This window comes from Ictidomys tridecemlineatus, chromosome 2 (genome assembly GCF_052094955.1).
Source record: "Ictidomys tridecemlineatus isolate mIctTri1 chromosome 2, mIctTri1.hap1, whole genome shotgun sequence".
NCBI classification, from domain to species: Eukaryota; Metazoa; Chordata; class Mammalia; order Rodentia; family Sciuridae; genus Ictidomys; species Ictidomys tridecemlineatus.
Genome location: NC_135478.1, coordinates 160709051 through 160736862, shown reverse-complemented (window position 1 = coordinate 160736862; position 27812 = coordinate 160709051). Strand labels below are relative to the sequence as shown.

At 36.6% G+C, this 27812-nt stretch overlaps 1 protein-coding gene across 3 annotated transcripts in view; it reads left to right on the top strand.

Annotated features, from left to right (window-relative positions):
* Scin (scinderin) overlaps window positions 1-27812 on the top strand; it is a 135608-nt gene that overhangs the window by 46304 nt on the left and 61492 nt on the right. For 2 of the 3 annotated variants that reach the window (XM_078040053.1, XM_078040054.1), the window contains exon 3: window positions 21092-21246. In XM_078040053.1, coding sequence (XP_077896179.1) covers window positions 21092-21246 — 155 coding nt within the window. Of the gene's footprint in view, window positions 1-11594; window positions 12057-21091; window positions 21247-27812 lie in introns of those variants that run through there. The other variant, XM_005340415.5, reaches the window with a different exon arrangement.

Genomic DNA, 27812 nt, shown 5'->3' with positions numbered 1-27812 from the left:
TCTAGCTTCTGCATACGAGAGAAAACACACAACCCTTCACCTTCTGAGTTTGACTTATTTCATTTAATATAATGGTCTCTGTTCCATCCATTGTCCTGCAATGACATAATTTCATTTTTCTTTATGGCTGAATAAAACTCCATTGTGTGTGTGTGTGTGTGTGTGTGTGTGTGTGTGTGTGTGTGTGTATCACATTTTCTTTATCCATTCATCTGTTGATGGACACCTAGGCTGGTTCCATGGTTTGGCCATAGTGAATCATGCTATTATAAACATGGGTATGCATGTATCCATGTACTATGATGACTTTTAATTCTTCAGGATAAATACTGAGGAGTGGTGTAGGGGGTTATATGGTGGTTCCATGGAGAATCTTTCGAGGGATCTCCATACTGATTTTCATAGTTGTCTTCCTAACTTGCAATCTCTCCAAAATTGCAAATGTGTTCCTTTTTCTCTACATTCTCTTCAACATTTATGATTGTCTGTATTCTTGAAGACTGCCATTCTGACTTGTGTGAGATGAAATCTCAGTATAGTTTTGATTTGCATTTTCCTAATTGCTAATGATGTTGAGCATTTTTTCCTATTTGTTGGCCATTTGCATTTCTTCTTCTGAGATTTGTCTGCCCATTTGCCCATTTATTAATTGGGTTATTTGATTTTTTTGGTGTAATTTTTTTTAGTTCTTTATATATTCCATATATTAATCCTGTCAAAAGAGTAGCAAGCAAATACTCCCTCTGTGGGTTCTCGCTTTACATTACTAATTATTTCCTTTGATGTACAGAAGCTTTTAAATAGGATGCCATCCCATTTATGAATCCTTAACATTATTTCCTGAGCTTTAGGAGTCCTATTGAGAAAGTCATTGCCTGTGCTTATATGCTGGAGTGTTATTGACCCTTCATTTTCTTCTAGGAGTTGCATAGTTTCTGATCTTAATTCCTAGGTCTTTGATCCATTATGAGTTGATTTTTGTGCAGGGAGACAAATAAGGGTCTAGTTTCATTCTTCTACAAAGAGATAATCAGTTGTTCCAGCACCATTTGTTTAAAAGGCTGGCTTTTCTTTAATGTATGTTTCTGGCTATGTCTTCTGTTCTGTACCATTGGTCTATGTGTCTTTTTTATGCTAGATACTCCCATTTTAAAGATGAGAAAATTTAGTTGCAGAGTGACTCGATGCAGGTTACACAGTTGGAATTGGTAGAGCAGGGAACTGATGATAGTGCTCCTAACCCCACAGACACAGTGAGAGTTGATGAATGGAGGAAAAAAGAAAGACAGACAGATAATGTATGGCTATGTCTGCACCACCTCAAAAATTAAAAATTCTAAAATATGCATCAAATTTTAAAATATTATAGCCTTTATGGGACAAAATTTGAAGCCCATTTTATGAAGATGTGCTTTCACTTCCTAAATGATACAATGCTCATGAATATAGAGAGCAGGAATAACATGATTATGAATGAGTATAATTCATTTATAATTTCAAAATTTTAAAAAGTTAAATTATACTTTCACTCTAAAATGACATGAAATTGTTTATAACCAACAAATCAGAGTTTTAAAAACAACAAAAAATATCTTTTTCTGGAAATTCTACATTGCTTTTAGCCTCATTAAACCAAAGAAAAGATATGTATATTAAAGGTGATAAAATTGCAAATAAAAATATCCCATTGTGTTCTTAGTATTGTTTAAAATGGTATCAGAGAGGATCCTTACATAATATGATTAGGAAGTATTTTAATCTAGCTTATATTTAGTAATTTCAAAATTATCTTCTATAAACATGTGAAATTATTTTTATTTTTATTTTTTTTGTAAATGAACAAAATATCTTTATTTTATTTATTTTTATGTGGTGCTGAGGATCAAACCCAGTGCCTCACACATGCTAGGCAAGTGCTCTACCACTGAACTACAACCCTAAACTACAATTAGTTTAATCAGAAAATTGTACAATAAGCAAGGTGTGGTGCCACATGCCTGTAATCCCAGCAGCCCAGGAGGCTGAGGCAGGAGGATCACAAGTTCAAAGTTTGCCTGAGAAAGTTAAGGAGACTCTATCTCAAAATGAAAAACAAAAGGGTTAAGCCCCTTGGGTTCAACCCCTGGTACCAAAACAATAACAACAACAACAACAACAACAACAACAACAACAACAAAACTATTAAAATAGAAAAAATAGTGGGAAAAATAAAAATAATTCTCATTCATCTTTAAAAGCTATCTCAAGTGTCTCAGTGTCCCAGACTTCTTTAATGAAGTAAATCGCTCCCCATCTTTCTAAGTGGGCCTCAAGTGGAAATGTGACTATCAGGAATCCAGGGGAGAGTTGTTGAGCAGTTATTTTTAATCCTTGGCATTTTAGGAAAGGTAATGAGAAGACACAAAGGTGATGTTGTTCCTTTTGCCAGCTTCAAAATACAGTGTTTTCTGAAATATGTGAAATAAAATATACTAAAAAATCCTTCAGTTAATTGGAATAGTTCAGAGAAGTCTGTGATTTCAGGGAAGCCTCAAAATACCAAGATAAGGGGAAGCTAAGAGTAAAAGCAATACCAGTCAAATTGCTCAATTGAAACATGTGCAAGGGGATGTGGACTCAAATAAGGACTGGCTAATAGAAATGATTCCTGAGTAGCAGAAGGAAATCATCAAACCTCAACTGTTTTAAAAAAACCTTCCCTTTGATTTAGGTTAATTAACTAACCTTATTTATGTAAGTATCTTTACAAAAAAATGATAATTTGGGAGGCTGGGGTTGTAGCTCAGTGGTAGAAGGCTTGTCTAGCATGTGTGAGGCACTGGGTTTGATTCTCTGCACTGCATATAAACAAACAACAAGTAAAGATTCATTGACAACTAAAAAAATTTAAAAAATAATATTTGGTCATGTGTGACTTCTATAGGTCCATGTCACACAATTCTAACATTCACATGTTTCTGACATATTCCTTGAAAATATGGAGTTGTTTCTCTTTAGTTGGTAAAACCAGGGCTATAAACAAACAAAACTGAATAAAAGGTTAATTGTAATTATTAGTAAATAGATGTTGGAAATGTCAGACAAAGGAAAAAAATGCTACACTCTCAAGGTAATTTAGTCTAAATTTTATATATATATATATTTTAGAGAGAGAGAGAGAATTTTTTTAATATTTAATTTTTTTTTCAGTTTTTGGTGGACACAACATCTTTATTTTATTTTATGAGGTGCTGAAGATTGAACCTAGCGCCCTGCCCATACCAGGTGAGCACGTTACCACTTGAGCCACATCCTCAGCCCTAAATTTTATATTTTTAAACTTGGATCTCCATTTACAACTTGAGCTTAAGCTAAAGTTAGAATTTTAGATTATCAATCTCCCAAGACCATGCTTTTCAATCTTTATTGTGGTTAAAAGCACTTTCCAACATCTAAACTTCTAGAGAAATGATGATGTCTTCTTACAGTAATCTTACAGGGGTTTTCAATTGCCTGTGTAGTAACAATAATACAGGATAACGTTAAAGGGGAAATGCCAGAACAACAAATACATATATATATATATATATATATGCAAATATATATGCATACATATATATGTATATATACACACACATATATATTTATCACAACAGCAAACATTAAAGAGTAATAAAACTTTCATTTTACTACTGAACCATGAACTATGCCTTTCTACTCATAGTCTTATGTATAATATTAAAATAATTCATTTATAAAGGGGAATGTTCAAGGTCCTGATTGAAACTTTAAAAAAAAAATAGGTGAATTAAAAAAAGAATTCTGGTCTTCCCTGGGCTGATTGGATGAAAATACACTTTCCCTAGAGTGCAATTTTGTTCTAATCACCAAGCTTTCATAGGAACTGCGGCTCAGGGCTCTTGCTGATGATTAACCATGTTTATTGATTGTGTGCCCAGGGCGCTGACATACGTAATCTCTTTTATCCTCACAATGCTCAAGTCTTCTGATTCCAGGTTTTGTGCTTATGCTCACAAATCATTTGGTAAATTAAACATAAATTATTGCAATTTAGCAGGATAACCAGTAAAATAAATGTATTTTAAATTATATTTTGTATTACTTATAATCAAAGGAAAGTAAATAGCACATTGGAAGGATTTCCCTTGCATGGAAAAAAAGAAAGGTATGTCTTTCATAAATGTTCATTTGCAATAATTCTGGGGTTAGATGCATTGGTAGAAATAAAATAAGATGGTTCTTAATTCTGAGATTATATGACTTGAGGAATGAAGATCACTTGAAGCCAATTGTTGTTTTTACCAACTCATTCTAATGAATTGCACAAATAATCAATCATATTATTTGTCATTTTTTTTTCAAGGATTAAACTACAAAATATTTTTCTTGAACATTAATAGTCTACAACACAGATCTTGAATTCAGCCACAGGTCCCATGCCTCAATCCTCCCGATTTTTGGGAAAAGACTTGTTCATATTGGCTATTTCTTCCTGGACTAAGAGGATTGGTAAAGTGCTCAAAGAAAAAATGTAACTTAATCCCAAACTGACAATCTGATCATGCATATTCAACATGTCTTACTGTAGTAAGTTGTGGGCTCACTCTGTCCAGCCCAAGGAAGCCCACCGCACAGCTGAGGAGGGTGTAGTGATGGAGTCGAAAAGAGACCTCTGGAGACCAGTTTCAGAGAACCCTATCTGCCTAATTAATGCATAGTCAAGCTTTTATGAATAGTTGGTTACTGGGCAGAGTCATCTGAGGGTTGTAATAATCCAGTGAGCTAGCAACACACTTATGAGTGGAGACCAATGGGCTAAAAGGTCACGGGTAGGAAAACAGAAGGAAAAGGAACATGCTGTGCACCTGAGGGTGGCCAGGTTACCGTGGTGATGGGGCTGAGCGTGGCTAGTATGCTAGACCACAATATCCGGATTTAGTGTGCTGAACCCTGAGAGCCCCTCACGTAGGCAACGTAGGCTGCTTTCCAACTCGCAGGCCCCACAATAAGTCTCTAAATGAATGAGCTCACAACCTCATGAGAGAAAACTATGATTTCCTAGAATGCACCAAAGCCAAGCGCTGCTGTATCCCTGCGACCTATACCTGTGTCCAGCCACTGCTGTCTGCCCAAGAGAAAGGCTGAAGGAGATGCTAAAGGAGATAAAGCCAAGATGAAGGATGGATCACAGAGAAGATCTGCAAGGTTGTCTGCTAAACCTGCTCCTCCAGAGCCAGAGCTCAAGCCTAAAAAGATCTATTTTTTTCCATCAATTTTATAAAAATGCAGAATTTTTCTTAAGCTATGTTGTTAGCACAGAACATGCACAGAACACTTCATTGTTGTTTTTGGAGAAAGGAACATATATCACTAGTAGAATGTATCCAAAGCTAGATTGTTATGGGGGGAGAACACCTTTCCCTGCTAGTTTTGAGAGACTTCCCTACTAGTTTTGAAGACTTCCTCTTGGCTCCCAAGAGGAGGGATTCCCTGATGTTGGCACACATAGCCACCTTGGCACAAACACCTTGTGGTATGGAAAAACTCGAATTCATCTTTATGTTCTCCTCTCTGTCTCTGCCATTGACAGAGATTTAACTCCTTAAATTCAGACCTGTTGGGACCTGACTCCAACAATTGGTTTTACCAATGTGTCAGGCAATCTGGACATTCTAGTGACATCATTTGAAACAGTGCCCCTCAGAAGAGCAGAAGTTCCTTTTCTAGACTGTGGATCTTCAGAATAATAATTTTGCCATTTTCATTTCACTTCTTGAAAGTCAGGGTCAGCTTGTGAAAAGTTGTTAAACAACAGGCTAAATGTGAAATGTCAACCTTCACTCTGAACTTTCCCTATTCAGAGTATCAAATGAAGATTTCATTGGTTTTTAGAGTGGCTTTATGATTTTGGTAGTCCATTTAAGAAGGGAGTTTGAAAATTGTTGTATACTATTAATGAGTGTTTGCTCATGTCCAGCCTAAAATACCATGATTATTTATAAAAAGTATCTTTAATAAAGTTGGATACAGTTTGACTTGAAGAAAAAAAAAGTGTTGGAAGTGCAGAGGATGATGAAATTTACTTGCTCAAAGGAGATCATGATGATTAGGTTGTAAAGAATAAGGAAAGTTTCAATAGATATGAAAGAATAGCAATAACATGAAGTGGAGAGAAGAATAAAGACATGGAAAGAAAATTGGCATCTGGTTTGGAGGAATTTTTTTGGTACCAAGAATTTAATCCAGGGGCACTCTACCACTGAGCCACATCCCCAGCCCTTTTAATTTTTTATTTTGAGACAAGGTCTTGCTAAATTGCTTAGAGCCTTGCTAAGTTGCTGAGGATAGCCTCAAAATTGCAATTCTCTTCCCTCCGCCTCTTGAATTGCTAGGATTGTAGGCATACGCCACTATGTCTGGCTGGAGGAATTTTTTTGGAGGGGTAAGTAGTGGGTAGGAAATCTATCCAAACTAGATTCTGGAAACATTATTCTTATAGCATTAGATTAAGAGAAGTTAATTTAATCATTCTCAGTTCAGTTTACTGCTCCATACAATGTGTTAGGGACTGTTCCAAGTTTTATATATTCATCTATTGAATCCTCTTGACAACCCCTACAAAATAATTCCTACCAACATTCATGTTCTACAGATGAGAAAACTGAGGTACAATGTTAAGTAATTTGCCTAAACTCAATCAGCTGAAGAATGAAAGATCAAAGATTTAATATAGATCAAAGCCATGCTGTAAACTAAACTCCACTTTCACGGCATGTTTGTTGAAGATGGGAATCTAGGGTAGAAGTAAAAGAGTGGGCAACCAGGAACGGACCTCAGAAATTGCAATCCTCAGGAGATTTTGGAGAGCCCTGTGGATCAAATGTGGAGATAAAGTCAGAGTGATGGGTCAAGATTAAATGATGCTACTAATGAAGTTTTTAAAAAAAGAGAAGTGGTTTGGAGGAAATGATGAACTTGACTTTGACAAGATGGATTTGGTAGTTACATCTAGAAGGAGGTTGGAAGTTTGAGTCTGGAGTTCAGGTAGCCAGGACAGGACCAGGGTCAGGAGAGTAAGGCACTTGCCTTGGGTACAGAATGTAAGGGATGGCAAAACAAAAAACAGTGATCCAGATGAATAGTACATCAATGCTATGTTTATTTAAAAAAATGCTAAGTCAAGTCAGGATCAATGTATTTTCTTTTCCTCAGACTCTAATATGGCCCTGGAAACAATACTACCTTGAATTGAAATACCATTTTTATCATTGCTTTTTGCATTAAAATTGATTTTAAAAATAATGCTTTAAAATGGTATTTTTTGATTGCGGAGGGGTATTTTGGTATGCGTGACTTCTTAAATTTTGCCTCCCAAGCACGTGTCTCACTGGCCTTGCCCTAGTCCCAGCCCTAGCAAGAAAGAATTTTACTTTCACCTATGTAAAAGTTCCTTCTCATTTTTTTTAGAAAGAAATTTTCACTAAAATGAAGCTGAATTTAAATGATAAATCTGATTTTTAAATTATCTTCAATTCAGAGCATCAGTTCTTTTATTTTTTTCCCCTAAAGAGGGAGAGAACAAATGATTTCACTCCACAGATAAGGAAACCAAGACAGAACAGCTCAGTGACACGATAAAACAAAATTTCTTAGTGCTGCATGGGACACACTAGATCAGAAGGTTCTCTATCTACTAGTTGGAAGAAAATGAAAGTATGAAGTTCACTTAAGTGAAGAAAGCTTGGCCAACCAACTTGGATTGAGAGAGTCAAGGTTTTTGTTTGTTTTTGGTACCAGGGATGGAACCCAGGGGCACTTTACCACTAAGCCACAACCACAGACCTCTTTAAAATTTTGTAAATTTGAGACAGGATTTTGTTAAATTTCTTAGGGCCTTGCTAAGTTGCTGAGGCTGGCCTAGAACTTGCGATCCTCCTGCTTCAGCTTCCTGAGCCACTGGAATTACAGGCATAAGCTACCATGCCCAGCTGAGAATAAGTTTTTGTAAAGAGCAAACACCTTGGAATTTGAGAGTGGGTTTGAATTTGTCTTTGGTTATTCAGCTGGGTAACCTGTGACAATTTGAAAGTCTCAGTTTTCTCATCTGTATAAAGAAGCTTATTATACCCACAACACTCATCGTTTTGGTTAGAAGAAAAAAAAATGTAGCTAATAAAGCTTATCAACCTATTAACAGACAATGTGTAAAAAATAGGAAAATTCCTGGAGTTTGTTTTGTTTTTGTTCTTTAAAGAAGCTAAATGTATACAGAGAAAAGAAAAACCAAAAGGGAGCATATGAGATAATTACTATCAGCCAAAGGAAGAGAAAAAGTCACATATAATTGTTTGCCTAGAAATAGTGAGCTGGCAAGACAGTTCATGTCTGTAATCCCAGTGACTTGGCAGGAGGATCACAAATTCTAGGTCAGCCTCCCACAATTTAGTGAGACCCTGTCTCAAAAGAAAAAGGCTGGGGGTATGGCTCAGTGGTAGAGAGCCCCTGAGTTCAATCCTTAGTACGAAGAAGAAGGAGAAGGAGAAGGAGAAGGAAGGAGAGAGAGGGGAGGAAGGAGAAGAAGAAGAAGAAAAGGAAAAGTGAATTTTGGTGGAGGAAGTAAGGAAATAAATACTCTGCTCTGATTTGAATGTACCCCCTAAGAAGCATGTGTTGGAAACCTAATGTCCTATGCAGCATTAGGTGGGAAATTTGAGATGTGATTAGGCCAGAAGGCTCTGTCCTTGTGAATGGATTAATGCTGATAAAAGGGCTTGAGGCTGCAAGTTCTATCTCTTGCTTGCTCTCCATGATTCTTGCTCGTCTCTCTTCTGCCATGGATGATGCATCAAGAAGGCCCTTGCCAGAAGTAGGTCCCTTGACCTTGGACATCCTAGCCTTCAGAACTATAAGAAATAAATTTGCTTTCTTCCTGTATTACTGAGTTATAGTAACACAAAATGGACAGGGATATATTCTGACCTTAATCTCCTTTCTCTGTATGGTCTCTGACGGAACTGTCGTGTAGAGAACATCATCGTCTTACTGTGTTAGCCATTCAGGTCAGTCTTGAGGGAGACTGGAGAAGGGATCTAGAGAAGCAATGGGAAGGTCATAACCACTTAAGAAGAGCTCCTAATTACTAAAGATTTTCTATATAACAGACACAAATGCTTTATTTGTGTCAACTCATTAAACCCAAATTACAATTTTATAAGTTGGATACTATTATAGTTCCATTTTGTAGAAGAGAAACTCAAGGCTTGCCATTGTTTAGTGATATGCAGAAAGCCTAAGAACCAAGGATGGATGCAGGAATTGAATCCAGGTAACTTGTGCCATAGCCTATCACTGCTGAAGATTAGCAAATGATGGTTATTGGTTTCATAGTGATTATCACCATCATCAAAAGAATTTAATTCCAACCTCTTTAGCAATTACATTTCTAAGCACTTATTTCAGTTATAAAAATGCACATTGAAACATTGTATTAGCAAAATAAAGACACAATTTAAATGCTTATGAACTTACACTAAATAAATTATGGTACATTTGTTAGATGGACTATCATGTGGTCAGTAAAAATAGTTGTAAAAGTACTATGTAACACACACACACATATCCAAAACAGTGTTTATACTACCATTTCTGATTAAAATTAAAAAACTATATTATACATATTGTTTTTGATGAAAAATATGTGATAAACTGGTAGCTTAGTTGCCATTAAGAAAAGTAAATGGGTGGCAGGATAAAATGCAGAAAAGTTTTTATTGCACACATTTTGTACTACTGATTTTTTAAAACATAGTCATATAATACATGTTAGGTGAAGGACAGGGTGAACTAAGTTATCTGCAGGCAGGCTGAACGAATGTTAGCTGCAGGATAACCCACACACTCAAACCCCCCTCTGTCTGGTCCTTTATCACCTGTTTGCGTCAAGTCTGAACACTCAACCCCACTCAAGGCTGAACACTCAACCCCCACCAGTCTGGTGCAACAGAAACCCACATCTGACCCCTGCCCCATCTGCCTGAAGGCAGAAGATGACATCCTTAGCAACTATTGTATGATCCAGTCACTGTACGCCAACAAGGCAGCTTGTAGACCCAGAGACCCCATTAGATTTGGGCTATAAAAACTCCCTCCTGCTGGGCCCCTCTCTCTTGCTCTTGTTCTCTCTGTCTCCTTCTCTTGCTTTCACTCTCTCTTGCTTTCACTCTCTCTTGCTCTCTCTTTCTTCTCTTGCTTTCATTCTCACTCTCTCCTCTCCTCTCTCTCTCTCTCTTTTTCTCCTCTTTTGCACTGCTGCAATAAAGATCTATTGGTCACTCCAAGTGTTGTGGTCACTTTCCTTTTAATATATATTTTAAAACATAAATTGCTGATTGCTGTATGTATATAGGTGACTCTATGACCAGTGTGATTCTGCAATCTGTACAATTAGAAAAATGAGAAATTATACCCCAATGATTCAAATGTATGAATTGCCAAGATCATTGTAATGTCATGTGTAGCTAATAAAAAAAATAAAATTAAATTTAAAAAACATAAATTGCTTAAGGAATAAATATAATTGTTAAGATTATTAGGGATCTCCCAGGGACAATTTGGGAAATAGCCAAAGAAAATTTACATGCATAAAAATCAGCTTTCTGATCACTTAATGCACTTGGTGATTTGCTTTGTAAGTAATAGTAGAAACCTTTGCCATACCATTGTTCTGTTAAATGAATGCAAAACAGAGTAATTTTCCATCTGTACTCCACAGTGCTTTGTCATGCTTTAAAAGCAAAAAAAAAAAAAAAAAAAAAAAAAAAGTAAGTAAAACAAGGAGAAAATTAGTACCTTGAAGCCAGGTAATAGGTAATTCAAAAGGCAGGCCAAGCATAAAATTATAGTCACAAACAGCCCTGCCTGGGAATATCCCAGGAGGATGGCTGCTGTTTTTTACCAGTAACTTTCTTGGCTAAGGGTGCCAGGTGGAAAGAGAACTTAACCACAGTTCCTAAACTCCAGGGGATTTGCAGAGCTCTGTCCCCTGAGTACACAGCCAGTTCTTCAGGTTTTATCCTTTCCAAGAAACCTGACATGCTGTTTTGTATGGTGTTTTCAAACTGGGAAGATCAAGACAGAGAGAAACGGAGAGACCAGTCAACGAAATGATGGGCCATCAGAAACGGAGAGACCAGTCAATAAAATGATGGAATGATGCTTAGGAATTTTAACACATCAATGCATTAAGAAGCGGGTAGGTGGGAATGCCAAAGTGGCCCAATACTCCCTAAAGGCAGGTGCTGCCATCCGCAGAGAAAGTCCTGTTATAAGAGTGGAGAATACTGCTATTCCTAGGGAAACGCTGACTTGACGCTGTAAGAGCTAGTGCGCTCTTTCTCATCTCACCACTTCTGCGGCTAAGGGCGAATCCGGGACGCTGAACTAACAGGAGAGTAGGAGAAAAGACTGCAGAACCCTGGTAATGGGGGTGCACGGTGTCAAGCAGCTTTAATCGTTTGTCTCTCCCATTGGCTGTCAGGGAAAATTTAGGTTTTTGAAGGAGGCGTTCTAGGAGTTTGCATAAATTCCTTCCGAATCTCAAGATTTCTGAAACTCCGATTCTTCTTGTCGCCTGGTGAAGGGCGTGGGATTGGCAGCCTGCGCTGCGCTGTCTCTGGGAAGCCACCAACATCTCCCGAGCAGCAAGGGTACGGAGCCCCGCCCGTGTCCGAGCCCCGCCTCCCTAGAGGGCGCGCCCTATAAAGCCTCGGGGAACAGGGTCCCTACCCCAGGTCTCGGTTCGGTCATACTCCAGGTTAGGCCAGGTCCTGTACCTCTGGGAGCATCGCTTTCGAGAACCATGGCCCAAGAGTTGTACCACCAGGAATTTGCCCGGGCGGGCAAGCAGGAGGGTTTGCAGGTCTGGAGAATCGAGAAGCTGGAGCTGGTGCCGGTGCCCCAGAGCGCTTACGGAGACTTCTACGTTGGGGATGCCTACCTGGTGCTGCACACCGCCAAGGCGAGCCGAGGTTTCGCCTACCGCCTGCACTTCTGGCTTGGTAAGGGGCGTTCGCAGCGGGACCCCAACGCGCCCAGGTCGGGGAGGGGAGGGGCAGATGCAGAAGTCTGCGGTTGGCAGGCTAGGAGGCAAAGGGGACCGCAATTGGGAACGCCTGGAGACTTGGAGTGTTAGCCGCGCCCTCGCGGGACCTCCCTTTTTTAAACTGGTCACCCTCTCCTGGCTGAAGTCAACTCCTGGTCGACTGCAAATCGGGGTGCAGACGAAGTCAGGAGTAGATTTACCCCGCTGGCTTTGACCTTTGTCAAGCCAGTTCCCGGGCTTTTCACCTTCCAATCTCTAAACCCCACAACACCCCAGGGGCGCTGCCTCTGCGCACACTCAGGCTGGCCAAGTCCTGCTCACCTTCAACAAGTCCAGTCCTGGTTTCCCTGTCAGGGTGGAGATGAAGTCAAGCAAGTAGGTATCAGCAGCAGCTGGCAAGACTTTTTTTTTTTTTTTTTTTAAGTGAATTATTTTTGTATGTTGCCTTTGGGCATCAGCTTTCTATTTGTTTAGTATTTGAAGGGATTAGTCTTTTGGGGCCACTTTAAATCAAGATTCTCCCTGAACAACACTGCTTCATGTTTGGGGAAAAAATATACTGATATTATCTATATAAATACATATAGCTTTATGAAAAAAACAGCTTCTAAATGGCTGTTTATTTAGATGGACTGCTTTGTCCTTATTAATTTATTATTGGTCTTTTATAACAAGGATGTAGTGTGGAATAGAATCGCTGCTTTAGCAATAGTAATTATTTTGGGCTACATTCATGCCAAACTTTCAGGACACTGGGCCTTGTGTGTTCTACTTTTTCTACCTTCTACTTTGACTTGTAAACATCCAGCCTCTCTCCTTGTGAGGTCTTGTGCCAGTGGGCACACCCTGTCTAACAACATGCTAATTATTTGAGATTTTTTTGCCCTCTAAAAAACTACCTAGTCCCCCTTGAACTTGTGTTTCTTTAGTTTTAGGTTTACTCTTGAGCTTGAGAAAATGCACAAAACCACACATGTACATGTTTGTAAGTCTCTGAAAGCCAACATTTCTATTTCTAACATCTGAATGTCTTAAGAAACAAATATAAAACATTGAGAAGTGACTTTCTGAACATTTCCCTAGTGGAGCAGGCACTAGGGAAATGAGAACTCCACTGAGGAAGAATGCACTTTCAATTACTGCACTGGGCATTGGAGTCTTGCTTGAGGTGGTTGAGGAGGCTGAGTCTGAGTTCCAAATACATTTGGTTCCCCATTGTGATGTTGCTATTCCTGTTATAATGTTATACTGCATAGTGGTCTATCTGTATTTTACACCAGAAAATGCAGAAACTTTGATATATAATCTTTATTCATGAATGAATGATGTCCTCACCGTGGTCTTTGCATCCAGAACTTGGCTCTGGGATCTGGAATGATTCTGTGTCTGAAATGCCACATTTACATCTGGGTGAATTAAAATGCAAAAGAACTCCACATCTTGCTGTGCATGGCAGTTAAGTTTGGCTTTGTCAGAAGTTGGCAGGTGGGTTTTGAGCACAAGGTTTTAATTCCTTTCTTATCCAAATATTCCCTTCCTTAACCACTTCCATTTTGTAGGATTTGACTCTCAGTCATGCATTTAGTTTCATAATAGAAGCCCTCTGTGATGGCACATGCCTGTAATACCAGCTACTCAGTAGGCTGAGGCAGGAGGATCCCAAATTCAAGCATGGGGAATTTAGTGAGACCCTGTCTCAAAAATAAAATTTAAAAAAAGGGCTGAGGAAGTAGCTTTGTGGCAGAGTTCTTGCTGTGCACATGTGTGCCATTTCTCCCTTTCCCTCTCTCTTTTTGCCAAGAGAAAATTGTGGGGAGGTAGAAAAGCTTAAAGTATGCAACAAGACCGTCAGAGGGAATTTTCCAGCAGCTTTTCCCCTAATACTAAGGAAACTGCACCCACCTAACAGTCTAAGACCTAAATTAAGATAAATTCAGGTAAATTCTTGAGGACTGATCAGAGAGACAAACCAAGAGAAAGCTCCAGGTGGGTGAGCTGAAAGTTCAGAGAAAAAGAAGGTGTGATTAAAGGAAATTGGGAAATCAATTGGAAGGAAAAGAAGACAAATGAGGATGGAAAAGGCACACAGGTTATCGATGAGAAACAGGTCAAGTAGGTGGAAGAAAAGGGAAAGCAAGAAGTGAGACCTGGGCTGGGGATGTGGCTCAAGCGGTAGCGCGCTCGCCTGGCATGCGTGCGGCCCGGGTTCGATCCTCAGCACCACATACCAACAAAGATGTTGTGTCCGCCGAGAACTAAAAAATAAATATTAAAAATTCTCTCTATCTCTCTCTCTCCTCTCTCACTCTCTCTTTAAAAAAAAAAAAAAAAGAAGTGAGACCTAACATGACGGAGGACAGAGGGAGGGGCATTCTTCCAGGTGTCTCTCAGTGTTTCCATAACACCATAGCATCTCAGGTATTTCACGTACCACCTTGTATTACCATTATATGCTTAAAGGAAAGTAAGAAATTGTTGCATGCAACTTACAAATTTTTGTATTAGTCTTTCTTAAACATTTCAACTTTGGACCTAGCAGGTGCATCCACCTTTTGTGTCCAGTCCCTTGTGACAACAAGTCAATGAGCAAGGCTTGGTGGTAAAGCTGCCCCCTGTCACATCCTCAACCTGTGGTACTCATACTTACCATCACCTTTTCTCCTTACATCAGATTAGTCAGATTATGTTATGTGCATATACAATTATGGCATAATGAATCCCACTATTATGTATAATTATAATGTACCAACAAAAATTTTTGAAATAACTTGTTCCTTTTATTGGTATAGATATATTACAACTTGTTTAACCAATTACCTATTGAAAGTCCGGTTTTAAACTTCACTTAAATATATTTCAAAGTAACATACACTTGTCTTATAACTAGTCTGTGCTAGGCCTTGTGCAAAGCAATGGGAATGAAAAGGATTGGATTGCAATATGCAATACATAGAACTTATACAATAAAAAAGGGGTGGTAAAAGAAAGTGGTATAGCACTCTGGAAAAGAGTTTGGCAGTTTCTCAACAAAACAAGCAACTACCACATGACCCAGCAGTTGCATTCATGAGCATTTATTGGGGGGGTGGTGAAAATTTATTTTCATGCAAAAACCTATACATGAATGCCCAGAGCAAAAAGAAAAAAAAAAGAATACCTATAGCAGCTTTATTTTATTTGAATAGCCAAAAACTGGAATCAGCCAGACCTTCAATAGGTAATTGGTTAGACAAGTTGTGATATATCTATACCAATAAAAAGGAATAAATTATTTCAAAAATTTTTGTTGGAACATTATAATTATACATAATAGGGGGATTCATTATGCCATAATTGTACATGCACATAACATAATCGGATCAATCTGATTTCCCAGTACCTTCCCATTCTCCCTCCACCATCCACTTGCTTTAATCTACTGATCTCCCTTCTATTATTGTTATTTTAATTAGTGCATTATGATTACATGTGGGTATATACGAAGAGGATTCATTGTGGTATATTTATTAGAATATGCAGACATAGTATAATTTGGTAGATTTCATTCCTCAATACTTTCTTCTGTGCTCCTCTCCTCTCTGTCTCTGCTCTATTTGTCTCCCTTCTATTTTTGTGAGATTCTTCCCCACTTTTTGTATTTCTTTCTTTTTTTCTTTCTTTCTTTGTATTTCTCTCTCTCTCTCTCTCTCTCTCTCTCTCTCTCTCTCTCTCTCTCTGTCTCTGTCTCTCGATTCCTCGTATGAAAGAAAACATTCAATCCTTGACTTTCTGAGGCTGGCTTAATTCACTTTGCATGATGTTTTCCAATTCTATCCATTTTCCTGCAAATGACATCATTTCATTCTTCTTTATGACTGAGTAAAGCTCCATGTGTGGTCTACATACCACATTTTCTTTATCCATTCATCTGTTGACAGATACCTAGGTTGGAGGAATAAACTACTGATATACACAGCAACTCTGATGAATCTCCAGGGAATTATGCTATTTTTAAAAAATGCAGAAAGGTTCTATCTTACATGAGTCCCTGTATAAAACATTCTGAAATGAGAAAATTTTAGATTTGCTGTTACCAGAGGTTAGAGATAGAGTAGGGAGGGGGTGATGCAGGCAAGAGATGGATGGAGTAATTAAGGGGCAGCACGAGGTATCTTTTCATAACTGAACTCTATGGGATCCTGACTGTGAGGCAGCTATATGAATTTCATATGTGATAAAGTTATGTAGAGCTAAATGCACACAAACACATCAGTGAATGCAAGTAAAACTGGGGAAATAAAATAATTGGTGGATTATATAAACATGAATTTCTTAGTTGTGATATTCTGTGCAGTACTGTACTCATACACTTAATACTTCAGTATACTATAGAAACTAAACCATTCTACAGTTTTACAAAATGTTACTATTAGGGGCAACAGCCTGTTTACCAATACCATACTGTATTCATTACTGCAGCTGATGGTAGACCTTAATCCTGGTAGAGTGATTCCTCATGAATAATTACTTCCTCCTGCCTTAGGTAGGCTTCTTTGTTGAGGTTATTTTAGTATGCCAGGGCCACTCCCTTTCCATATAAATGGAAATTTTTTAAAAAGCTTTTTTTTTTTACCAGTTATTGAACCTTTATTTTATTTTATTTATTTATATGTGGTGCTGAGAATTGAACCTAGTGCCTCACACACAATAGGCAAGTACTCTACCACTGAGCCACAACTCCAGCCTTCCAAAAAACCTTTTATAATGTTTATATATGTTATCATAAACATTACTGTGATTTTGGTGAAGATAGCATTAAGTCTGTAGATTAATTCTGGGAGAATGGACATCTTTATTACATTGAGCCTTCCAGTCTATGGCTTTACATTTGTTTAGGTCCTCATTGATTTTTTTTTTTACCACCATTTAAACATTTTTCACATACAGTTCCCCTACATTTTTGTTGAATAGGTTTGCATACTGTAGTTTCTTTGGAGTAATTAATTGTAAGTGGCATTATGTTTTATATTTCAGTTTATTAATTTTCATTGTTTCTATATAGAAATGTGACTGACTTTTGTTTTTGACTTACATTGTATTCTTCTATCTTGCTGAATGCACTTATTATTCCAGGAGGACTTCTTCAGATTCCTTAGAATTTATTGTGTAAACAGTCATTTTGTTTCTATATAAGACATTTTTAAATTTCTTTGTTTCCAATTCCTATATCTTTTGGTTCTTTTCCTTACCTTATTTTGTGGTTAGAATTTCCTGTGAATAAGAGTGGTGAGAGTGGACATCCTTGCCTTGTTCTTGATTTTGTGAGGAAGGCATTTAAGTACTGTATCAGCTTTATGTCTTTTGTAGGTGTTATTTATCATGTTGAGTATGTTCTCACCTGTTCCTAATACGGCATGCATTTTTTTAAAAAATCATGAATGTTGTATTAACCTAGTTTTTAAACCTCTCTTTTATTTAGTCTGTTTTATTTATAAAATGATCACATTCCCCCCGAACAAATTTTAGAGTTTACTACATATATAAATAATGTATCAAAACATAAAAAGTAATGTAACACAACATAACATACATAAGTAAACCAGTTTAAGGAAAAAAAATGAAGTCATAAGTAGAATTCACAAGGGAAAAATCAATTGAAGTTATAAGCAGAATTCATACACAAAATTCCTGTTTCTGAACACTTGCTAGGATTTCATGGTAATAGAATTTATGCCAGTTTTCACATTCAAAGACTGATATTGGCTTTGTTAAGACTATTCAACCTCTTTCAGGAAAGAATTCTGGCTTATTCATAGTGATTTTCCCTGGTTTAGCACACTATATAAACATCAGCAAATGAGAACATAATTTAATTAACTAATTTCCTGTTCATTCATTAACATCATGCCTGTCCATTTACATCTACCGAAAGAGATTCGGGTTTCAACTTGTAGTCAGGTAAGAATATTTATGCTGAGTATATCATCCTTAGCATCTTGGATATTTAATTTTAAGTTTCTTTCTTAAAGCATCTGTGTACAAAATCTAATGTATATCTTTATTATTATTCTCCGAGTTGGGAAACTACGTGTGTGTGTGTGTGTGTGTGTGTGTGTGTGTTTTAAAGATATTTTTTAGTTGTAGATGGACATAATACCTTTATGTATGTATCTTTATGTGGTGTTGAGGATCGAATCCAGTGCCTCAAGCATGCTAGGTGAGCACTCTACCACTGAGCCCCAATCCCAGCCCTACTTGTTTTTTTATGTGTATCAAATATTTACGTTTGACCACAGACCATTCACAAAATGTTAATGTCAAGTACTCTTCTAGCTGCTGATTTTTTTTTTCTTGAGAATATCCTACTACACAGGTTGACTTCAAGCTTGAGAGGGGGAATTGTAAAGAAATTGTTTCTTTCTATTTTAAATAGCTGACTGATTTCCTTTTTTTCAGTTTTGGTGAATACTTTCAACTGAGGTGATCAGTTGAACTATTATATTGTGGAGGCTTCTAAATTTTTATGCATTGGTTATCCATGGGAGAAATTAATATATGCTAGTCACCACAAAATTTTACTACTTAATGAGAATCAGAATGTAAAAAAACATATCTTTTTTTTTCCCCTACATTTTTTACTGGTGCATAGTTGAAATGGTTGTTACATATTTGTACATGTGCACAATATAACAGTATAATTTGGCCAATGTCATTCCCCAGTGTTATCCTTTTCTCTTTTCTCATCCCTCTCTGGTCCCTTTCCTCTATTCAGCTGATCTCCCTTTGGTTTTCATGTGATCCCTCCCACCTTTCTTTTCCCTTTTCCTCTCTAGCTTCCATTTATGAGAGAAAACATATGACCTTTGACCTTCTGAGTTTGACTTATTTTGCTTAGCATATTGGTCTTAAGTTCCATCTATTTTCCTGCAAATGACATAATCTCATTTTCCTTTATGGCTGAATAAAACTCCATTGTGTGTGTGTATATATATATATATATATATATATATATATATATATATATATTCCATATTTTCTTTATCCATTTTTCTGTTGATGGACACCTAGGCTGGTTCCATAGTTTGGCCATTGTGAATTGTGCTGCTATAAACCTGGGTATGCATGTATCATTACAGTATGATGGCTTTAATTCTTTAGGATAAATACTGAGGAGTGGTATAGCTGGGTCACATGGTGGTTCCATTCCTAGTCTTTTGAGGAACCTCCATACTGATTTCTATTGTGGTCGTACTAGTTTACAATTCAGCCAACAGTGTTTCTCCACGTCCTCTCCAGCATTTATTATAGTTTGTATTCGTGATGACTGCCATTTTGACTAGGGTGAGATGAAATCTCAGTGTAGTTTTGATTTACATTTCCCTAATTGCTAATGATGTTGAAATTTTTTTCATATATTTGTTGGTGATTTGTATTTCTTCTTTTGAAAAGTATCTGTTTAGTTCATTTGCCCATTTACTAATTGGGTTACTTATTTTCTTTTTGGTCATACGTTTTTTGAGTTCTTTATATATTTTGTATATTAATCCTCTGCCACAGAGGAACTAGCAAAGATTTTTCTCTCCTTCTGTAAGATCTTTCTTCACATTCTTGTTTCCTTTGCTGTGAAGAAGCTTTTTAACTTGGTGCCTTCCCATATATTAACTCTTGGCATTATTTCTTGAGCTTTAGTCTTATTGAGAAAGTCATTACCTGTGCTATATGCTGCAGTGTTGACCCTGTGAGGAAACATATCCCCTGATGTACTTCCTAATAGCCTGTGCTTTGGGTACACAAAACTCTCTGGGTCCTCTTCTGCCAAAGATCACTTTGTGACCTCACAAAAGTTACTCAACCTCTCTAAGCCTACATTTCCTCCCTTGAAACGTAGCAGACAATGGGTTGAAGATCATTTATGTTAGATGGTAATACAGTGCCTGTCCTATAGTAAGGATACTATAAATACATCAATTTAGTTATTATTTCTATAATCACTTATGATTTTCATACAACTCATATGTAAGTGTTTTGAAGTGTTTTTTAAAAAATAGAATTTGTATTCTTCTTGAGATTGTCTTGGCCCTGACCAGTAAATACACTGCAGGCATTGACTCTTAGAAATTTTCATTTTGATCTCAGTGAGGTTGCCTGGATGGGCTCAGTATTAGAGAAACTTATGTGTACATTTTTGCTAAATTTCTGGGACAATATCAAGTACATGAACATTTAATAAATGTTAGCATGCAACATCCTTTACTCTGTCTTTTCCTTCAGAGATTGATTACTTCATACAAACAGAAGTAACAAGATAGTGAAATGGGGTCACAGACTCAAAAATAGGTGTAAAGTCCAGTTACTTTCATTTTTTTTCTTGTTTTAAAAACCACTCTATTTCCCGAAGTTATTTCATTATTTCCCATGATGTTCATATTCTTCACAATTAACATATTGACCTATTGGAAGCCTGGAGTTTGTTGCTATTAAGGGCTAAATAAATTGCAGAATGTTTTCCTAGCAAGATCTTCTTGACTGTACCAAAAGAATGCTTTCTTAAATCTTATTGGAGTATATTGTTGTATTTTCTCAATATACTCAGATGGCAGTGTTTCTTTTAAAATTATTCAAAGGCATTGGAAAAAAGCAGGAGCAAAATTAAGTTTGTAGTTAATGTATCTACTTAAAGATCTTTCTGCAGATGACTGTTGCATTGACATACAACTGGAAGAAAGTTTGTCATAGCTGCATGTGGTAGCACACACCTGCAATGCCAACAACTTGGGAGGCTAAGGATGGAAGGACAAAAGTTCAAGCCCAGCCTCAGCAACTTATGGAGCCTCTGTCTCCAAATCAAAAATAAAAAGGGCTGGGTATGTTCACTAGTAAAGCACCCCTAGGTTCAATCAAAAAAAAAAAAAAAAGAAAGAAAGAAAGAAAAGAAAAGAAGAAAAGGAAAAAAGTCTGCTGTAATGCTTTTCCTTGCATGATAATTGAGATGCTGTCATTTGCTGCTTCCAGGAAAGGAGTGCTCGCAGGATGAGAGCACAGCAGCTGCCATCTTCACTGTGCAGATGGATGACTATTTGGGGGGCAAGCCAGTACAGAGCAGAGAATTGCAAGGCTACGAGTCTACTGATTTTGTTGGCTATTTCAAAGGAGGTCTGAAGTATAAGGTAAGCACCTCTCTCAGACAATTTCCTTTAAGACAGTTTCAGTTTCTCCTCCTATTCATGCATACCTCATGTCCTCATGAAATGAAAGTTCATTGTGAGCAGGGTTTTTTGTTTTTATTTTGTTTTAATCTCTTTTGTTCACTGATATAGTCCTACTATCTGACAGACACATAGTAGGTGCTCAGTAAATGCTTGTGGAATGGACTAAATTTATTTTGAGAGGTTAATTTTTAAGGAGGTCTTTTGATTGCATCTTGACAAGAGAGCCCTTTAATATTTTGTAAAGTTATTTCAATATTTAAATATTGGTAACTTGCATCCTAGCAGTTTTCATTTTTACTCTTCTGGAGAATCTCTGAATTTGGTGCAAGTAATCCAAGTCTTCAGAACCTGAATTGTTCTGGAACACCTCATACAGTATTTATAGCAATTATAATTTCAGTTACTGCAAAGAATGACACACATATTCCCCCAGTGTTGTGGTTCAATCTTAGATATAAAAATGAAACCACTGAGCTGAAAATATCTGAGGTTAGCCACACAGACTCAGATACACATGCTCACACATGAACCCAATAATGTATATGTATTGGCTTGAAATATCAGTTTGCATTATTTCTGAAGCAAACAAAAATCGATAAATAGTTCTGTCCCCTTCACTATGGGTTTTTCCTGAAAATTTCCCAGTGACCTTTACAGACTAGTTACACTTCCCCATTTTCCTATTTCTTCTATAAATGCCTGTTCAGTTAAAGTATGAGAAGTATCCTCTGTATCCGTCAGCTTTTCCTTTATTGTGACTAAATACCCATGAAAAACAACTTAGAGGAGGAAAGATTTATTTTAGCTCACAGTTTAAGAGTTTTCAGTCCATTCATTGCTTTGTAGGGGATACAAAGACAGCTGCCCAGCTCATGGCTGCCAGAAAGCAGAGGGGTGTCAGGGAAGAGAGAGAATGTTGAAAGAGCTGGGGACAAGAGACACCCTTCTAGGACCTGGCCCTGGTGATCTGCTTCTTACAACTAGGTCCCATCTCCTAAAATTTCCACCACTTCCCATAATACCACAAATTATTAATCCATCAGTGGTTTAATCCATGGATGGGGTCAGAGCCTACATGATCCAATCACTTTCCAAAGGCCCCCTGCAACATTGGTACATTGGGGAACAATCCTTTAACATATGAGTCTTTGGAGGACACTTCATATTCAAAGCATAAAACCCTTCCCAGACATAAATCTTTTCATAAAAAATATCTGGTCCACCAGGTGCTTTGTATACCCCATTATTGCCCACCACTGAGAATATCCCCCTGGTGAAGACCTGAAACCTCAGAGCTAAACTGGATATTTGAATATATATTAATCTGCATATTAAGATGCCAGGTTAATTTTTACCTTTACTTGATCAAAGCCTGTTGAATATTTGTGATACCATTGAAATGAGTAAAAAAAAAAACAATTATAAGTTCTTTTATCTCTTTTTTTGGATTATATTTTTTTTATCTGTTTTAATTAGTTATACGTGACAGAAGAATGCATTTATGTACTCTGATATATTATACATAGATGGGATATAATTTCTCATTTTTCTGAGTGTACATGTTGTAGAATTATATTGGTCATGCATATATATATATATATATATATATATATATATATACAGTAATAACGTCTGTTTCATTCTACTATCTTTCCTATCCCCACATCCCATCCCCTCCCCTCCCCTCCCTTCATTTCCCTCCACCTAATCTAAGGTAATGCTATTCTTCTTTAGTGCCCACCCCCACCTTATTGTAATTAGCATCTGCATATTAGAGAAAACATTCGGCCTTTGGAGCTTTGGGATTGGCTTATTTTGCTTAGCATGATATTCTCCAACTCCATCCATTTACCAGCAAATGCCATAATTTCATTCTTCTTTAAAGCTGAGTAATAATCCATTGTGTATATATACCACAGTTTCTTTATCCATTAATCTGTTGAGGGACACCCAGGTTGGTTCCATAGTTTAGCTATTGTGAATTGAGCTGCTATAAACATTGACATGGCTGTGTTACTATCTTATGCTAATTTTAAGTCCTTTGGGTATAAACCGAGGAGTGGGATAGCTTGGTTGTAGTGTTTCCATTCCAAGTTTTCTGAGGGATCTTCATACTACTTTCTATAGTGGTTGCACCAATTTGTAGTTCCACCAGCAATGTATGAATGTACTTTTTTTTCCCACATCCTTGCCAACATTTATTATTGCTGGTATTCTTGATAGTTGCCATTCTGACAGGAGTGAGATAAAATCTTAGAGTAGTTTTGATTTGCATTTCTCTAATTGTTAGGGATGTTGAACACTTGTTCATATATTTGTTGATCCTTTGCGTTTTTTCTTCTGTGAAGTGTCTTTTCAGTTCCTTAAGCCCATTTATTGATTGGGTTATTTGTTTTCTGGCGTTAAGTTTTTTGAGTTCTTTATATATCCTAGAGATTAATGCTTTATTGGAGGTGTATGTGGTAAAGATTTTCTCCTGATCTGTAGGCTCTCTCCTCACATTATTGTTTCCTTTGCTGGGAAAAAAGCTTTTTGATTTGAATCCATCCTATTTATTGATTCTTGATTTTACTTCTTGCACTTTAGGAGTCTTGCTAAGGAAGTCAGATCCTAGGTCGACATGGTGAAAATTTGGGCCTACTTTTTCTTCTGTTAGGTACAGGTTCTGGTACCTAAGTCTTTGATCCACTTTGAGTTGATTTTTGTGCAGGGTGAGATATAGAGGGTTAATGTCATTTTGCTACATATGGATTTCCAGTTTTGCCAGCATTATTTGTTGAATAGGTTATCTTTTCTCCAGTGAATGTTTTTGGCACCTTTGTCTAGTATGACATTACCATATTTATGTGGATTTTTCTCTGTGTCCTCTATTCTGTACCATTGGTCAACAAGTCTATTTTGGTGCCAATACCATGCTATTTTTGTTACTATAGCTCTGTAGTATAGTTTAAGGTCTGATATTGTGATGCCTCCTGCTTCACTTTTCTTGCTAAGGATTGCTTTGGCTATCCTGGGTCTCTTATTTTCCAAATAAATTTTATGATTGCCTTTTCTAATTCTATGAAGAATGTCATTGGGATTTTAGATTTTATTAGGAATTGCATTAAATTTGTATAGTGTTTTTGGTAGTGTGGCCATTTTGACAATATTCATTCTGCCTATCCAGGAGCATAAGAGATCTTTCCATCTTCTGAGGTTTTCTTTAATTTCTTTCTTTAGTGTTCTGTAGTTTTCATTGTAGAGTTCTTTCACCTCTTTTGTTAGATGGATTCGTAGGTATTTTATTTTTGAGGCTATTGTGAATGGGGTAGTTTTCCTAATTTCTCTTTCAGTGGATTCATCGCTGATATATAGGAATGCATTTGATTTATGGGTGTTGATTTTATATCCTGCTACTTTGATGAATTCATTTATTAGTTCTAGAAGTTTTCTATTGGAATTTTTGGATCTTCTAGATATAGAATCATGTCATCAGCAAATAGTGATAGTTTGAGTTCTTCTTTACCTATTTGTAAGTTCTTTTATCTCTTTTGAAATCATTATTTCAAAATGACTCCAAAAGTGAGACTATTACATCTATTTTATTTAACTCATATGAGTTCCTCTAGTTTATGTCAAATGATTCTGAAACTTTCATCATGTTAATGAACCCAACTTTTGAAATAAGCAAGGACTTGTAGTTACTAAGAGCAGGTGCTGTAGCATTGTCTTAGTTGTGAACCCATTTCTTCCAAAAGACTTGTTTGCCTTAGGGCAAACACTTAAGGTTTCTGTCTTAGATTCCCTTGAATGTACAATGGGCATAATAACAGCTTCCTCATCCAGGTGTTGTAAGGATTAAAGATTAAATTAAATAATAAAACATCTAAACAATACATAATCAATAAAGATTTAGGACATTATTAGTCCTATTGGCCATTGACATTGGAAAATAAAACTTCTGGATATATATTCAAAAGTAGACCTAATAAAAGTAACTTTATAGTTATAGGATACTTAGCTTCTAATAATTCAAGCCACCACAGATTAACATTTTTCAGAAAGAGGATGTCTGCAAATGGAGGTCAAATTTATCAGCAAGAAAAGCAGTTGACTATTTTATCAGTGGTGACATTGTACATGTGGAATATATGCAGTTGCAGCAATACTTGATAGGAAATGTGGAAGCAGAGATAACCACCTAGAAGATGGTTATGTCACGCTGAATTTCATCCCATTATTAGTTGCAAGCTACAGGAATAGGTCAATCACTTTTTGTATATTGTCTAATTTAATATAAATTATATGATACAGTTTCTATTATAACTTCCCTTTTAAGATAAAGCAAAGCTCAAAGAGGCTTACCAAAGTTTTGTAGCTAGTGTGTGCCTGTGTGACCATGTGACTTCAGTGCTTAAAAGCTAGTAATCATTATACTAGGATGCTCTCAAAATAAGCCAATGATTCATATGCCAGGAAAAACTTTTAATTGAAGATTACCTTCTGGAAAAGTTTATTGTTTATTTGGACTGGATAAAACTTGAAAAGTCTGCCATTACCTAGGCTACAGAAATCATATGAAGTTGCTATATGCAATGTAAATTGAGTTAGAAAATGCTAAGATCATCTTCCCGTCTCATTTTGTTGACTTGTGTCATTTCTTGCTGAGGTCTTTTGGGAGCCTGGGAACGTGTTATAGAGGCCTATTACTTACCACTGCTCCCTTTTATTAAATTTCTGATTAACATACTTTTCTCAAGCTCAGCAAGATGCCACTGTCAGCTATGATGGTAAACAGGGACCATCAGACATCTGTCAGCTGGCAAACCTGTGTTTATGGTACCACTGATATGGAGGGTCATCCACTCTGCTTTAATTTTGACTCATGAAGGCAGAAAAGGATTGGAAGTTTCTAGCATTAATTCAAACAGTATTCATGGAATTACTATCTGACATATATATATATATATATATATATATATATATATATATATAGAGAGAGAGAGAGAGAGAGAGAGAGAGAGAGAGCGCATGATTTTTTCCTTTGTGCCTTTGTAGCATTAAATATTAGAGACAAGATTATTTTTAAAAATAATAGCAAATTTTTAGATTACACATCACTTATGATTCACCCTGAGTGTAGCCTGAATATTATGGGTGTATCCTCAGTCTAAATCTGCTCTATATTTTATAACATTTTTTTCAGATCATGTATTCTTTTCTATTTTTTAAATTCAGATCACAATGAATTTTACTTATTTAAAAAACCAAAATGGCCATAAACAATAATGTGTAGGTGAAAACTTGTATTTATTTTGTTACATAACAATTTATTCAGTCAAGAAATGTTACAATCTTGCAAAATTAGGGACTAGGATATTATTATTTTTTAAAAAAATTTGAGGTTATAATTGCCCTGACTCAACATTTAACCTATTCCAATAAAACGTTTCTATTTATAAGGGCCTATTCTTAGAGAATGGTAGAAATTTAAAGTATATGTAAATTTAAAGAATGTGCCAGTGACTACATATGCAACTTAGTCCCTTATTTTGCATTTACTGTATATGTTTATATGATAAATTTGAAAATTAGACTCTTCTATATATTACTTAATATAGCCAATTTTTCTGACCATTGTGGGAAGTCTGTAATCTATTGTTTATGATGCCTCTTAATTATGCACATTACTTCATAATCAATTCTGGAAGTAAATATGGTTCCTAACATTTAATTAAAAAATAAAAAGGTAAATGAAAAGATGATTGTGAATAATGCAAGAAGATGTAGTTGATACAGTATAAGTTTTTTCTTTAGCATCTCCCAAATCCAGTGGTGTCCTGTTGTTTTGTTTTGGTTGGGGATGTGCAATCAGATAGTATATCTCTCTTAACTTAAGGTAAAAATATTCAGTCTTAGCATATTGGATAAGCTTTCTTTGCCAGAAAATGAAGAAGATCTTTGATATTTTAACATAAAAACAAAGATGCTCTCTGCATAGAAGCAGATCCCTGGCCAGATCCTACTCCCCTTCTCTGTCCTGACTGCAACTATGTCCTAATGTGGGGTGCTTGTTCTCTGCTGCTGTCATCTGTGCCTGTTCCCTCTGACTTTTCCAGCCTTCTGTTGCCTTCTTCTTTAAAAAGTATTATTATTATTATTATTATTATTATTATTATTATTATTATTATTTTGCCTTTTCACTGATTAATGATTTGGGAATCACTCATTCCTGAGGGACAAGAACTACCACCCTTTCTTTTAGTTAATGCATCTGGGGTTTTCTTCCCTGAAGGTTCTCAGTAAATACTTGTGGTTTTTAAATAGAGTTTCTAAAACAGGAAGAACAAACAGAGCAAACCAACAAACAAACCTGTTGATTTACCAAGGAACTCTCTCCCTATTTAACTCTTTACATGGACTTACCTGGCTATTTTCTCCTGGTCCTTCAGGCACAGGTGGGCACAAACACCAGTGGTCTTATGCCTTGCCCTGACTAGTTAGCAGCCTCACCACTTTTCTCTGTTTTGTGTTGTGTCTTCCTC